Consider the following 14,130-nt stretch of genomic DNA (forward strand, 5'->3'; position numbering starts at 1 on the left):
GTGTGTGTGTTTCTCTGTGTGTGTGACCTCTCTGTCTCTCTACCTGCAGGTACACCTCTCCTCCTCTCTGTCTCTCTACCTGCAGGTACGCCTCTCCTCCTCTCTGTCTCTCTACCTGCAGGTACACCTCTCCTCCTCACTGTCTCTCTACCTGCAGGTACACCTCTCCTCCTCTCTGTCTCTCTACCTGCAGGTACACCTCTCCTCCTCTCTGTCTCTCTACCTGCAGGAGACAGAGAGGAGGAGAGGTGTACCTGCAGGTAGAGAGACAGAGAGGAGGAGAGGTGTACCTGCAGGTAGAGAGAGACAGAGAGGAGGAGAGGTGTACCTGCAGGTAGAGAGACAGAGAGGAGGAGAGGTGTACCTGCAGGTAGAGAGACAGAGAGGAGGAGAGGTGTACCTGCAGGTAGAGAGACAGAGAGGAGGAGAGGCGTAGATGCAGGTAGAGAGACAGAGAGGAGGAGAGGTGTACCTGCAGGTAGAGAGACAGAGAGGAGGAGAGGTGTACCTGCAGGTAGAGAGACAGAGAGGAGGAGAGGTGTACCTGCAGGTAGAGAGAGACAGAGAGGAGGAGAGGTGTACCTGCAGGTAGAGAGACAGAGAGGAGGAGAGGTGTACCTGCAGGTAGAGAGAGAGAGAGAGGAGGAGAGGTGTACCGGTATATGTAAGGGGTGGAGGTAGGAGGGGGGAGGTAGGAGGGGGGAGGTAGGAGGGGGTGACTAGGAGGGGGGAGGTAGGAGGGGGGAGGTAGGAGGGGGTGACTAGGAGGGGTGACTAGGAGGGGGGAGGTAGGAGGGGGAGGTAGGAGGGGGAGGTAGGAGGGGGGAGGTAGGAGGGGGAGGTAGGAGGGGGAGGTAGGAGGGGGGAGGTAGGAGGGGGGAGGGGTGACTAGGAGGGGGGAGGTAGGAGGGGGAGGTAGGAGGGGGGAGGTAGGAGGGGGTGACTAGGAGGGGGAGGTAGGAGGGGGGAGGTAGGAGGGGGGAGGTAGGAGGGGGAGGTAGGAGGGGGGAGGTAGACCTAAGGTGGTATAAGGGGTATAAGGTGGTATAAGGTGGTATAAGGGGTATAAGGTGGTATAAGGTGGTATAAGGGGTATAAGGTGGTATAAGGGGTATGAGGGGTATAAGGTGGTATAAGGGGTATAAGGGATATAAGGGGTATAAGGGGTATTAGGTGGTATAAGGTGGTATAAGGGGTATAAGGGGTATAAGGTGGTATAAGGGGTATAAGGTGGTATAAGGGGTATAAGGTGGTATAAGGTGGTATAAGGGGTATAAGGTGGTATAAGGGGTATAAGGTGGTATAAGGGGTATAAGGGGTATACGGGGTATAAGGGGTATAAGATGGTATACGGTGGTATAAGGTGGTATAAGGGGTATAAGGGGTATAAGATGGTATAAGGTGGTATAAGGGGTATAAGGTGGTATAAGGGGTATAAGGGGTATAAGGTGGTATAAGGGGTATAAGGGGTATAAGGGGTATAAGGGGTATAAAGGGTATAATGGGTATAAGGGGTATAAGGGGTATACGGTGGTATAAGGGGTATAAGGTGGTATAAGGGGTATAAGGGGTATAAGGTGGTATAAGGGGTATAAGGTGGTATAAGGGGTATAAGGTGGTATAAGGTGGTATAAGGGGTATAAGGTGGTATAAGGGGTATAAGGTGGTATAAGGGGTATAAGGTGGTATAAGGGGTATAAGGGGTATAAGGTGGTATAAGGGGTATAAGGTGGTATAAGGGGTATAAGGGGTATAAGGTGGTATAAGGGGTATAAGGTGGTATAAGGGGTATAAGGTGGTATAAGGGGTATAAGGGGAATAAGGTGGTATAAGGGGTATAATGTGGTATAAGGGGTATAAGGTGGTATAAGGGGTATAAGGGGTATAAGGGGTATAAAGGGTATAAGGGGTATAAGGGGTATAATGTGGTATAAGGTGGTATAAGGGGTATAAGGTGGTATAAGGGGTATAAGGGGTATAAGGTGGTATAAGGGGTATAAGGTGGTATAAGGGGGTATAAGGGGTATAAGGTGGTATAAGGGGTATAAGGGGTATAAGGTGGTATAAGGGGTATAATGTGGTATAAGGGGTATAAGGTGGTATAAGGGGTATAAGGGGTATACGATGGTATAAGGGGTATAAGGGGTATAAGGTGGTATAAGGGGTATAAGGTGGTATAAGGGGTATAAGGTGGTATAAGGTGGTATAAGGGGTATAAGGGGGTATAAGGGGTATAAGGTGGTATAAGGTGGTATAAGGGTTATAAGGTGGTATAAGGGGTATAAGGGGTATAAGGGGTATAAGGGGTATAAGGGGGTATAAGTGGTATAAGGGGGTATAAGGGGTATACGGTGGTATAAGGGGTATAAGGTGGTATAAGGGGCATAAGGTGGTATAAGGGATATAAGGTGGTATAAGGGGTATAAGGTGGTATAAGGGGTATAAGGGGTATAAGGTGGTATAAGGGGTATAAGGGGTATAAGGTGGTATAAGGGGTATAAGGGGTATAAGGTGGTATAAGGGGTATAAGGTGGTATAAGGGGTATAAGGGGTATAAGGTGGTATAAGGGGTATAAGGTGGTATAAGGGGTATAAGGTGGTATAAGGGGTATAAGGTGGTATAAGGGGTATAAGGTGGTATAAGGGGTATAAGGGGTATAAGGGGGTATAAGGGGTATAAGGTGGTATAAGGGGTATAAGGTGGTATAAGGGGTATAAGGGGTATAATGTGGTATAAGGGGTATAAGGTGGTATAAGGGGTATAAGGTGGTATAAGGGGTATAAGGTGGTATAAGGGGTATAAGGTGGTATAAGGGGTATAATGTGGTATACGGGGTATAAGGGGTATAAGGGGGTATAAGGTGGTATAAGGGGTATAAGGGGTATAAGGTGGTATAAGGGGTATAAGGGGTATAAGGTGGTATAAGGGGTATAAGGGGTATAAGGTGGTATAAGGGGTATAAGGGGTATAAGGTGGTATAAGGGGTATAATGGGGTATAAGGGGTATAAGGGGTATAAGGTGGTATAAGGGGTATAAGGTGGTATAAGGGGTATAAGGTGGTATAAGGGGTATAAGGTGGTATAAGGGGTATAAGGGGTATAAGGGGTATAAGGTGGTATAAGGGGTATAAGGTGGTATAAGGTGGTATAAGGGGTATAAGGGGTATAAGGGGTATAAGGGGTATAAGGTGGTATAAGGGGTATAAGGTGGTATAAGGGGTATAAGGTGGTATAAGGTGGTATAAGGTGGTATAAGGGGTATAAGGGGTATAAGGTGGTATAAGGGGTATAAGGTGGTATAAGGTGGTATAAGGGGTATAAGGTGGTATAAGGGGTATAAGGTGGTATAAGGGGTATAAGGTGGTATAAGGGGTATAAGGGGTATAAGGGGTATAAGGTGGTATAAGGGGTATAAGGTGGTATAAGGGGTATAAGGGGTATAAGGGGTATAAGGGGTATAAGGTGGTATAAGGAGGTATAAGGGGTATAAGGGGTATAAGGGGTATAAGGTGGTATAAGGGGTATAAGGTGGTATAAGGGGTATAAGGTGGTATAAGGGGTATAAGGTGGTATAAGGAGGTATAAGGTGGTATAATGGGTATAAGGGGTATAAGGGGTATAAGGTGGTATAAGGTGGTATAAGGGGTATAAGGGGTATAAGGGGTATAAGGGGTATAAGGTGGTATAAGGGGTATAAGGGTTATAAGGTGGTATAAGGAGTATAAGGGGTATAAGGGGTATAAGGGGTATAAGGTGGTATAAGGGGTATAAGGTGGTATAAGGGGTATAAGGTGGTATAAGGGGTATAAGGTGGTATAAGGGGTATAAGGGGTATACGGTGGTATAAGGGGTATAAGGGGTATAAGGGGTATAAGGGGTATAAGGTGGTATAAGGGGTATAAGGTGGTATAAGGGGTATAAGGGGTATAAGGTGGTATAAGGGGTATAAGGTGGTATAAGGGGTATAAGGGGTATAAGGGGTATAAGGGGTATAAGGTGGTATAAGGGGTATAAGGGGTATAAGGGGTATAAGGGGTATAAGGTGGTATAAGGGGTATAAGGGGTATAAGGGGTATAAGGTGGTATAAGGGGTATAAGGGGTATAAGGTGGTTTAAGGTGGTATAAGGGGTATAAGGTGGTATAAGGGGTATAAGGTGGTATAAGGGGTATAAGGGGTATAAGGGGTATAAGGTGGTATAAGGGGTATAAGGGGTATAAGGTGGTATAAGGGGTATAAGGGGTATAAGGTGGTATAGGGGGTATAAGGTGGTATAAGGGGTATAAGGGGTATAAGGGGTATAAGGTGGTATAAGGGGTATAAGGGGTATAAGGTGGTATAAGGGGTATAAGGTGGTATAAGGTGGTTTAAGGGGAACCGGCAACAGAACCAGGCCCATGGCCATCTGAACAGACCTTTACTCCGTGCTGCTGGTGAGTTTCTTAAAGGTCCACTATATATATATATATATATATATATATATATATATATATATATATATATATATATATATATATATATATATATATATATATGTAGCCTTGCCACATAAAGCTCATCAGCATTTACTGATTGATTCAGTTTATATAAATTCATTTTATTTGTATTTCACTTTCTAGTCTTCCAGTTCCAGCCAGCTGTCCCCACAGTCTCTGCTGCTGGTGAGTACATGTCTTAAGGTGCTAAAACTATATAAATATAATGGAATTTGTATTATTTAGACTCATGAATGCATATGATATGTTGTGTCTAGTGACTCTGCACTGTACACTGGATGTAAGCACTTCCACATTAAGTCCAGTGTGTCTGCCACATTGTTTTACTCTACTGTATAACTTGCCACATGAAGATCATCAACATTGACTGATTAATAGAGTTTATTTAAATACATTGTATTTGTATTTCACCCTCCAGCCTTCCTGCCTGACTCCAGCCATGGACACGGTCCTGACTCCGTCATGGACTGGACTGCAGGACCTCAGCTGGGCCACAGCAGCCAGCAGAGTGTCAAACCTGCCCACCATGGGCATGATAATGACTCGTTCATGGACTGGACTGCAGGACCTGGCAGAGCGTCTAAAGGACTTGCGGAAGCACCAGCCAAGACATGAACTGCAAGAGGCGAATAATATAGACAGGAGGCGACCAGACCACCGACCAGACCACCTGCCACCACCTGAAGACCCTTTCCAGCCTCTGCCTAATGTCCTATAGTCTAATGTCCTATAGTCTAATGTCCTATAACCTAATGTCCTATAGTCTAATGTCCTATAGTCTAATGTCCTATAGCCTAATGTCCTATAGTCTAATGTCCTATAGTCTACTGTCCTATAACCTAATGTCCTATAGTCTAATGTCCTATAGTCTAATGTCCTATAGTCTAATGTCCTATAGTCTAATGTCCTATAGTCTAATGTCCTATAACCTAATGTCCTATAGTCTAATGTCCTATAGTCTAATGTCCTATAACCTAATGTCCTATAGTCTAATGTCCTATAGTCTAATGTCCTATAGTCTAATGTCCTATAGTCTAATGTCCTATAGCCTAATGTCCTATAGTCTACTGTCCTATAGTCTAATGTCCTATAGTCTAATGTCCTATAGTCTACTGTCCTATAGTCTAATGTCCTATAGTCTAATGTCCTATAGCCTAATGTCCTATAGTCTAATGTCCTATAGTCTAATGTCCTATAGTCTACTGTCCTATAACCTAATGTCCTATAGTCTAATGTCCTATAGTCTAATGTCCTATAGTCTAATGTCCTATAGTCTAATGTCCTATAGCCTAATGTCCTATAGTCTAATGTCCTATAGTCTAATGTCCTATAGTCTAATGTCCTATAGTCTAATGTCCTATAGTCTAATGTCCTATAACCTAATGTCCTATAACCTAATGTCCTATAGTCTAATGTCCTTTAGCCTAATGTCCTATAGTCTAATCTCCTATAGTCTAATGTCCTATAGTCTAATGTCCTATAACCGAATGTCCTATAGCCTAATGTCCTATAGTCTAATGTCCTATAGTCTAATGTCCTATAGTCTAATGTTCTACAGCCTAATGTCCTATAGACGAATGTCCTATAGCCTAATGTCCTATAGACGAATGTCCTATAGACGAATGTCCTATAGCCTAATGTCCTATAACCTAATGTCCTATAGTCTAATGTCCTATAGCCTAATGTCCTATAGCCTAATGTCCTATAGACGAATGTCCTATAGCCTAATGTCCTATAGCCTAATGTCCTATAGACGAATGTCCTATAGCCTAATGTCCTATAGTCTAATGTCCTATAGTCTAATGTCCTATAGACGAATGTATACAGTATATATCAATGAGTGTGCAGTATACATACTAGTTGCATATCAGAACTGAACAAGAAAGTGTAGACTACCGGTATATGAATGAAAAATGTAGAATAGGCTACAGTAAGCTACTCACCATGGCTGTCTAGTTTACAGAACTCTTGATTGAAGTCATGAGCACCCCAACTGCTTCTTGCTAACTGTATCTTTAAGAGTCCTCATAAAATACATGTACTTGCCCTCAGTAATTGCACCGTCTTATTAAAAACATTGGGATTGTATTCCTAGTGATCTCCTACATTGAAAATGCCCTCCATAATTATTTTTACTATTATATATTAAGCGGGAGCAGATGAAAAATAAAACAAAATACAATTTGTGGGTATAATATATATTTCACTCTCATGATCTGTTGTTATTTCATACTTAAGTAATAATGTATGTACAACATTTACATTTTATAAACAATGTATCAAACAGAAAAAAAATCACTAACCATGTGTATATTCAGGGTACATATAGCTGCTTTATTTCCATCTATCTGACTTTAAGATATAACTGTTTTAAGATGAAACCCTACACAGTATGTGGAGAATTAATTGACTGAGTTGCCAGAATAAGCACCCAAGCCAAAATCTCACCACTATCGTTGTCAGGTAAACTATCACAGTTCAGTTGAAACCATTTCATCACAAGTGGATCAATTCTCCATTACAAAAAGAAAACATTGACACGTGACCAAATAGCACTATCATTACACGTTTTAAGAACATACTTTTACCATCCACTGACTCTGTAAAACTGGTTACCAATGCTTCCATTTTGAGTACAGCATACTTAACAAAATAGTAAATATTACCCAGTGAATACATGACCAAAAAAAAGGACGATGCCTTGTAAACTTGGCAATAATCCACAAAAATATACCTTTTTAAAAATCTGGTGAAGGTACAATATATTGGTACATACCGGTACACCAAAGGTGATATATATTAAAGTTGCTATGTACATTTTTTAAAAAGCTTTCAAATTTAAATTTTACATACAGAACAACAGCAAGTGTCCATGGCTTTCAATTTCGTATCAATATCTTGCTGAAATATTGTCCTATTTTTTTGTAAATTATAAAAACACACACTAACAACATTAAAAAAAATCTGCATACTGCTTTGGCTGATATAAATAAATGTGTTTCTGAAAGGAAAAGAAAAGAGATGATTGTATATTGCTTTACAGTTGGACTTAGTTGACAAACCAATGACAACAACCTTAGAAGATGAAAAACAAAGGCTTGTTCTCCACTCATGGTCATCCATCCCTTCATGGTATTTGTAGTCCTTATGTAATAACATGTCATCGTCTTTGTAGTCCTTATTTAATAACATGTACTAGCATCTGAAAACCCAGTAATAGACATACTGCAATGCTACAATTCATGAGGCCATAAGATTGACATTGTGAACACAGTAACTGCAAGTCTAAACCCACACAGTTACAGCACGTAAGAAGTAAAAGGTATCATACCATCTTGATTCTGCAGCAGTGACTACAATAATCTATACTGCTGAACTGTCTTTAAATAGGAGACTTCTCATTCAACCAAGTACCTGCAATATTTGTCCAATAGGTGTTTGAAAAGCAGTTATTATCAGAGTGAAGCATTGTGATATGTCTGGCCAAGTTCATCCTGACAAAATGACTGCAAATAATACTACTACTAATAATAATAATACTAATATTAATAATAATCATTTTGTAATAGCAACAACAATTCAACTCTTGCATATCCTTCCTGTCACTGTGCTTCTGTCTGTTAATGGCATAACCTGACTGTGTGTGTGTGTATGTGTCTCTGTGTATGTGTGTGTGTGTGTGTGTGTGTGTGTGTGTGTGTGTGTGTGTGTGTGTGTGAGACTGTGTGTGACTGTGTGTGACTGTGTGTGTGACTGAGGTCAGCGTCCTGGGTGCTCCTATGTCACCCAGCTGTCCATGCGCATGCGTTTGACTGAGGGACTCTCCCTGTCCTCGGCCCCAGCCGGGGGTCTGGCCACCCCCCCCAGAGTGCCGTTGTGGAAGTCTGAACGGTGGTCCTCACGGTCGCTCCCGTCATACGAGCTACAGGAGGAGCTGATGCTGTCCGCAGGGGAGCGGCCCATCTCTGTCTGCTGCCTGTTGGAGGAGTGAGGGGGAGGGGGCTGGGCCAGGAAGCCTGACTGAGTCACCCGGTCTCGGGGAGGGGAGATGGGCTCGGACTTGATGTTGACGTTCTGGTTGGTGTTGATGGAGAGGTTGGAGCCCTGAGGTAAGTGATTGCCTGACCTGCTGAGAGGGAATGGGTATTGGATTAGCCAGTTATACTTGTTTTTATCAGTGGTTACACGAGACCAGGTGGCAGCTCCATTCAGACGGGATAGGTAAGGTGTCATGTACCAAACAATGACGCTTCCCACTCTGTCGTCCAACACCCTTTTCGGTTGTCACAGATCCTGTACGCAGTGAGGAACAGCAGTGAAACTGGAAGTACAGTATGTGGAGTTACTCACACTAGTGAACTCAGTTGATGATGTTGCCATGCCGACATGGAGCCCAGAGAGAGGCCTGCCGGGCAGTTGAAACCCTGTAAGCAAGCGAGCTCCGCACTGTTCAAGGTGTAGTCTGAAGAAATAAGCACAGTTCCCTTTATAAACTCAACACAATCAGCAAAGGGATATCATATCATTGTTTTCTTGTGTGGTTTTGTTTCAATATATTTTTAGGCCATTTAAGCCAATAAGCGCCCCCTGGCTCACCATTGTTGTAGGCAGAGTTGATGCCTGGGTAGACCAGGCCCTGAGGATTCAGGCTGGGCGTGGTCACAGACACCACGGGTGTGGCCAGAGGCTGGCTGGACTGGGAGCTGTTCATCCTCTGGGTGCTCTATTGAACCAAAACACAAGGTGAAGAGTCAGACACTGGGCGGCTGTGGCTCAGGAGGTAGAGCCGGCGTCTATGCGCATGAGCGGAAGTGAATGAGAGCGAGAGTGAGAGTTGAAGAAAAGTTTGAGCGTGTTTTTGGCAAACAACTAACGAACATTATAATAACATCTATATTTAAGTGAGTTTAGGGTTTTGAGTACCCCGACAGCTTCGTGCTGATCGGGGGCTTCTAAGGAGGACGGCATGGCAACGAACACAGCGAACGGAACGGACGACGATGAAAGCAACACGGACAAACGGTACAACGCAAGTTTGACGGTGGAAGTGCGACTGGAGCAGGGAAGCAATATCACTATGATGGAAATGTTACGAGGAATAAAGGAGGTGTGTGGAAATGTGGAGGGCTGTCGGGATAAAGGAGACCGAAAATATGAGATCACGCTGGCATCGAGGAGAGGGAAGGACAAGCTCACGGATGGTTTCATGATAAAAGACGTGAGAATAATGGGAAAGGACTTGGCAGTGGATGACGGTGGTCTCATTTTTAAATCTCCCGGTATATCTGAAGGATGACGTGATCAGGTACAGGCTGGAGTCGTGGGGGGTGTAGGCGGTGTCACCGATCAAGAGAAAGACGTGGCCGGGAACGGACATAGCAGACGGGACGAGATACATGAAGGTGAAGTTCACCGAAGAGGTGAGGTCGTTACCATATTCTACCAAGTTTGAGACCCTGGTTGGAGTGGATCACTTTAGGGTTATTCATGACAAACAAGTAAGGGTGTGTAGGCTGTGCATCAAGCCAGGACATGTTATAAGAGAATGCCCGGAGTTCGTGTGTTTTAAGTGCAATAAACAAGGACATTATGCATGTGAATGCATGGGAAGGAGATATGATGGAGGAGAGAGAGTGAGCAGTGATGAGGAGGAGGAGGAGGAGAAGGAGAAGGAGAAGGAGAAGGAGGAGGAGGAGGAGGGGGTGGAGGTGGAGGTGGAGGAGGGGGACGAAGAAGAGGAGATGGAGGGAGAGGAGGAGGTGGTGGAGGAGGAAGAGGTGGAGAAACAAGGAGAAGGTGGGGAAAGGAGCCAGGAAGACGTGACGGAAGGAGGAGGACAAGCTGAGGTGGTGGAGGAGACCCAGCTGGAGCCGGAAGTGGAGGGAGGAGCGGAGGGGCCTGGTCCGGTGGAAGTGGAGGGTAAAGAGAGAGAGGAGATTGGAGCCAGCCTCGACAACGCAGTGAGGGATGGAGAGATGGATGAGGCAGGGCCTTCAACAGAGGGCGTGTGGAAAAGAAAAGGTTCAGATGAAGGACTATACGCGGATGTACAGAGGGTGAGGACAAGATCGGGAAGGGGTGCAAAAGGTGCACGAGGGAAGAAGACCAAGGTAGGAAAATGACATGGCGGTGCATATGTTACTTTTTTTGTGTGTCTTGACTATGGTCAGGGTTGTTGCCGTCAACACAAATGGACTCAGGGATAGGAAGAAGATGGAGCTTGTGTTGGCAGCATACAGAGAGGAGATCATATGCCTCCAAGAGACGCATTGGACAGAGGACATAATGGAGGAGGTAAGAAGGAGGTGGAATGGACAAGTTTATGTGAGCAATGGAACAGTGTATGCTTGTGGGGTGGCTATTTTGGTAAAGAATGGGGTGGTGAACAATGTAAGGAATATAATGAATGACAATGAGGGAAGAGTGGTGGGAGTGGGGTTTGAATATCAAGGGATTGAGTATGCACTGTATTGTATATATGCACCAAATGTGGACAAATATAGAAACGTTTTTTTTTAATCATTGAAAGAGAAATGTGTTGGGAATTGTATTATGGTTGGGGATTATAATGTGGTGGTGGACAGGTTAGATGTAACAAGGGGGGTGAAATTTAGGAATGATCCGTCACGCCCAGTATTATTAGAAATGATGCGCACAAGAGGAATGGTGGATATATGGAGGGAGGGGCACCCTGATGCACAGATTTTTTCAAGGAGACAAATGGTGATGGGGGTTTTGAGACAATCAAGGATCGATTTGTGTTTAGTGAAGAGGGAGGTGAGGCACCTGGTTGGAAGGGTTGAGTACCGGTTTATGGCCTTTAGTGACCACGATGCTCAAAACGGAGAGGGAAAGAGAGGGTGAGGGAGGAAGATTTGCAGAAAAGGTTAGCAATAGAACAGGAGAGAGTTGATAATATTCCAGGGCATGATTTAACAGAGTATTTGAGGGTGAGGGAAGATTTGAGGGAGTTAGAGAAGAGAAAGTGTTAAGGTGCTTTAGTAAGGAGTAGGGCAAGGTATGTGGTTGAGGGAGAAAGGAGTACAGCATTCTGTTTAGGTTTAGAGAAGAGACAGAAAGAGAAAGGGAAAATTAAGGAATTAGAGAATGATAAAGGTGAAATAATAACAGACTTGGGAATTAGAAGGCTTAGAACTTTATCGAGGCTTAGAACTTTATCGAGCTTTGTGGAATAGGGCCCTGCATGCTTAGGCTACATGAGGGTTTGGTTACCGGAAACAAAAGTAAACAGACAGTTGACACGACAGACAGCCGACAATTGCAATGGACGCAAACCAGACAAACATTATGATCCAAGCCTTTGCTTTAGGAAGTATGGCCCTATTCCACAAAGCTCGATAAAGTTCTAAGCCTCGATAAAGTTCTAAGCCTCGAAAATGTTAGCTTGCGTTCGGTGCCATCAATGTGGCTCAAATAATTCGCTGCTTGGTTGAGCTCCTTCTGAGTCAGATATAATTAGCCTGGTCCCGACCAGGCTAAAACACAGGCTATAGTCATCCGTGCGTCAAAAAAGGCTCACAGGCGGAAACTAAACCCTGAACGAAAGTTCCTCATGTGTCTTTTAGGAAATATTAGTTCCCACTTCACATGAGATAGATAGATTAGATAGTTTGATTAGATAGTTTGACTGTGTGATAGATAGATAATTTGATATTTTGAAAGTGTGATCGATCGATAGATAGTTTGATTGTGTGATAGATAACTTGATATTTTGAAAGTGTGATAGATAGATCAATAAAGAAAAGAGTGTAAAAAAAAAAAAAGAAGTAATTGTCTCAACTTGCATTGCCGTCTTCACAGCGGTCTGGCTGGCGTAGTGGTTAAGGCTGCGGACTCGAGTTCCAAAGGTTGCGAGTTCGAGACTTGACTAAGTCATTCTCTTTTTTTTTTTTTACATTTAACCGAAGATTTCATGCAAAGGTTTCAAACACCATTGTAATCGTGTCAGTTCTTGTAAATTAGCCTGCACCATAATTTTATAGCCTACAATACTTTTTTAGATGAGATTTTAGATTAGATTCAGACAACGAAATGCAGTAAAAAGTGCGTCTAAAGAGGGATTCGAACCACTGATATAAAATGACGAAGAAATCCTATGGCAGCAGTCAATACCACTAGGCCATTGTGGCGATATGACGGTTTGTAGCCTGCTGCGGATATCACCACAGTAGTAATATTCATTTATTAAAATATGAACATATAACAATAACTGGGGCTAGTATGACCTACGCATTTAATCGGTCAGCAATTTCTTGCCAAACCATTTCCCTCGCCTTGTTAATTGCGGCAGTATTGCACTATTTTACATCTTATTTTTCCGTCTTCATAAAAATCAATAATTCGGAATGCTGCGCAAATGTAGTACCCCTGCAGAGTGGAGTATCTTCATTTCGACAGATCGACACTTCAGGGCTTTTTATGTCTGCGTGCACGCGCCCATATCGAAGATTTGTAAGCCTGTCTTCTGTGAACACTGATGACACAAGGCTGATCCTCGTTCGAGGAATCACCTGAGGCTTGAATAACAATCTCGAGTTGCCTGAGCGCCGCATTTATTTATAGCGCAGCTAAACTGATCCACCTTTAGTGGAATGACCCCCAGAGGTCTTTGAACAGTTGTTGTGACTTGTTGTGACGTGAAACTGACGTAAAACGTCATCAAAATGCGTCATATTTTCAATGACTTGCAAATCGGAATTGAGCGTTATATGCGACCTGCCTGCTTAGACCGCAGTAGAAATGACACATATCCCCCCGCGGTGGTGTAGCGGTCTACGCACTGGCCACTAGTGCATGCTGCCCACCGGGGCCGGGGTTCGTATCCCGGCTCGCCAGATCCAGATATGGCCGAGGCACACGGGAAGCGGCATATTGGGCGGCCGCTTCCGAGGGCGGTATAGGAGTATTTCTGGACAAGGATCCGTCGCGCAACACCGCCCCCTGGGTGCCGGAATAACGGTGCTGGGCTCGAGGAGCCAGTCAGCTAGTCTGCCTGGCGGCCTCTTCTGGGACTGCCGGCCACGGGGTCGTGCGGCGGATCCTATGCAATAGGCAGGGGATAATTGGATGCTAGGTTGGGTTCAATTGGCTACCAAATTGGGTGAAAAAGGGATAAAATCAAAAAAAAAAAAAAAAAGAAATGACACAGATCTGATTGAGTCCGGCATGAGATTGAGGCCTGAATCGGATCTGAGAATATCAGATTCAATGTGCTCAGGGCTCTCAAGTCTCACGCATTGGGCGTGAGACACACGCATTTCAACCCGTTCACACGCTCACACGCCGCGTGTGTCTCACGCCCAATGCGTGAGACTTGAGAGCCCAGGTGCTTTTTTACTGGTTAAACCTACATGTTACATATCCGATCTGGGCCACATGTGAGTAAAAAATCTGAATTGTGTCACTTCGACCTGCGGTGTAAACGCAGCCTAAATGAGTTGTGTCTTCTTGAACCACTAAGTTAAGCTACAGCACTTTGGAGAAAGGACAGATGGCACATGAAAGTGCGTCTAACAGCATTTCAGAATGTTGCGGCAAGAGGAACGGTATCAAACATCAAATCCTCCGATTTCTACCTCCACCAGCCTTCCCTGGTGCGCAGCGTGGGGGGTGG

At 44.1% G+C, this 14,130-nt stretch overlaps 1 protein-coding gene across 1 annotated transcript; it reads right to left on the reverse strand.

The window, feature by feature from the left end:
- Positions 1-8,273: 8,273 nt before the first annotated feature.
- LOC308165579 (myocyte-specific enhancer factor 2A-like) lies at positions 8,274-9,464 on the reverse strand (the record flags this gene model as incomplete). The annotated part of the gene is made up of 4 exons (XM_080539728.1): positions 8,274-8,622; positions 8,847-8,958; positions 9,093-9,219; positions 9,420-9,464. The coding sequence occupies 4 exons, from the start codon at positions 9,462-9,464 to the stop codon at positions 8,274-8,276; spliced, it is 633 nt and encodes a 210-aa protein (XP_080395854.1).
- Positions 9,465-14,130: the final 4,666 nt, after the last annotated feature.

The sequence above is a fragment of the Nansenia antarctica genome, assembly GCF_963989245.1.
Source record: "Nansenia antarctica genome assembly, chromosome: 9".
In the NCBI taxonomy this organism is placed as follows: Eukaryota; Metazoa; Chordata; class Actinopteri; order Argentiniformes; family Microstomatidae; genus Nansenia; species Nansenia antarctica.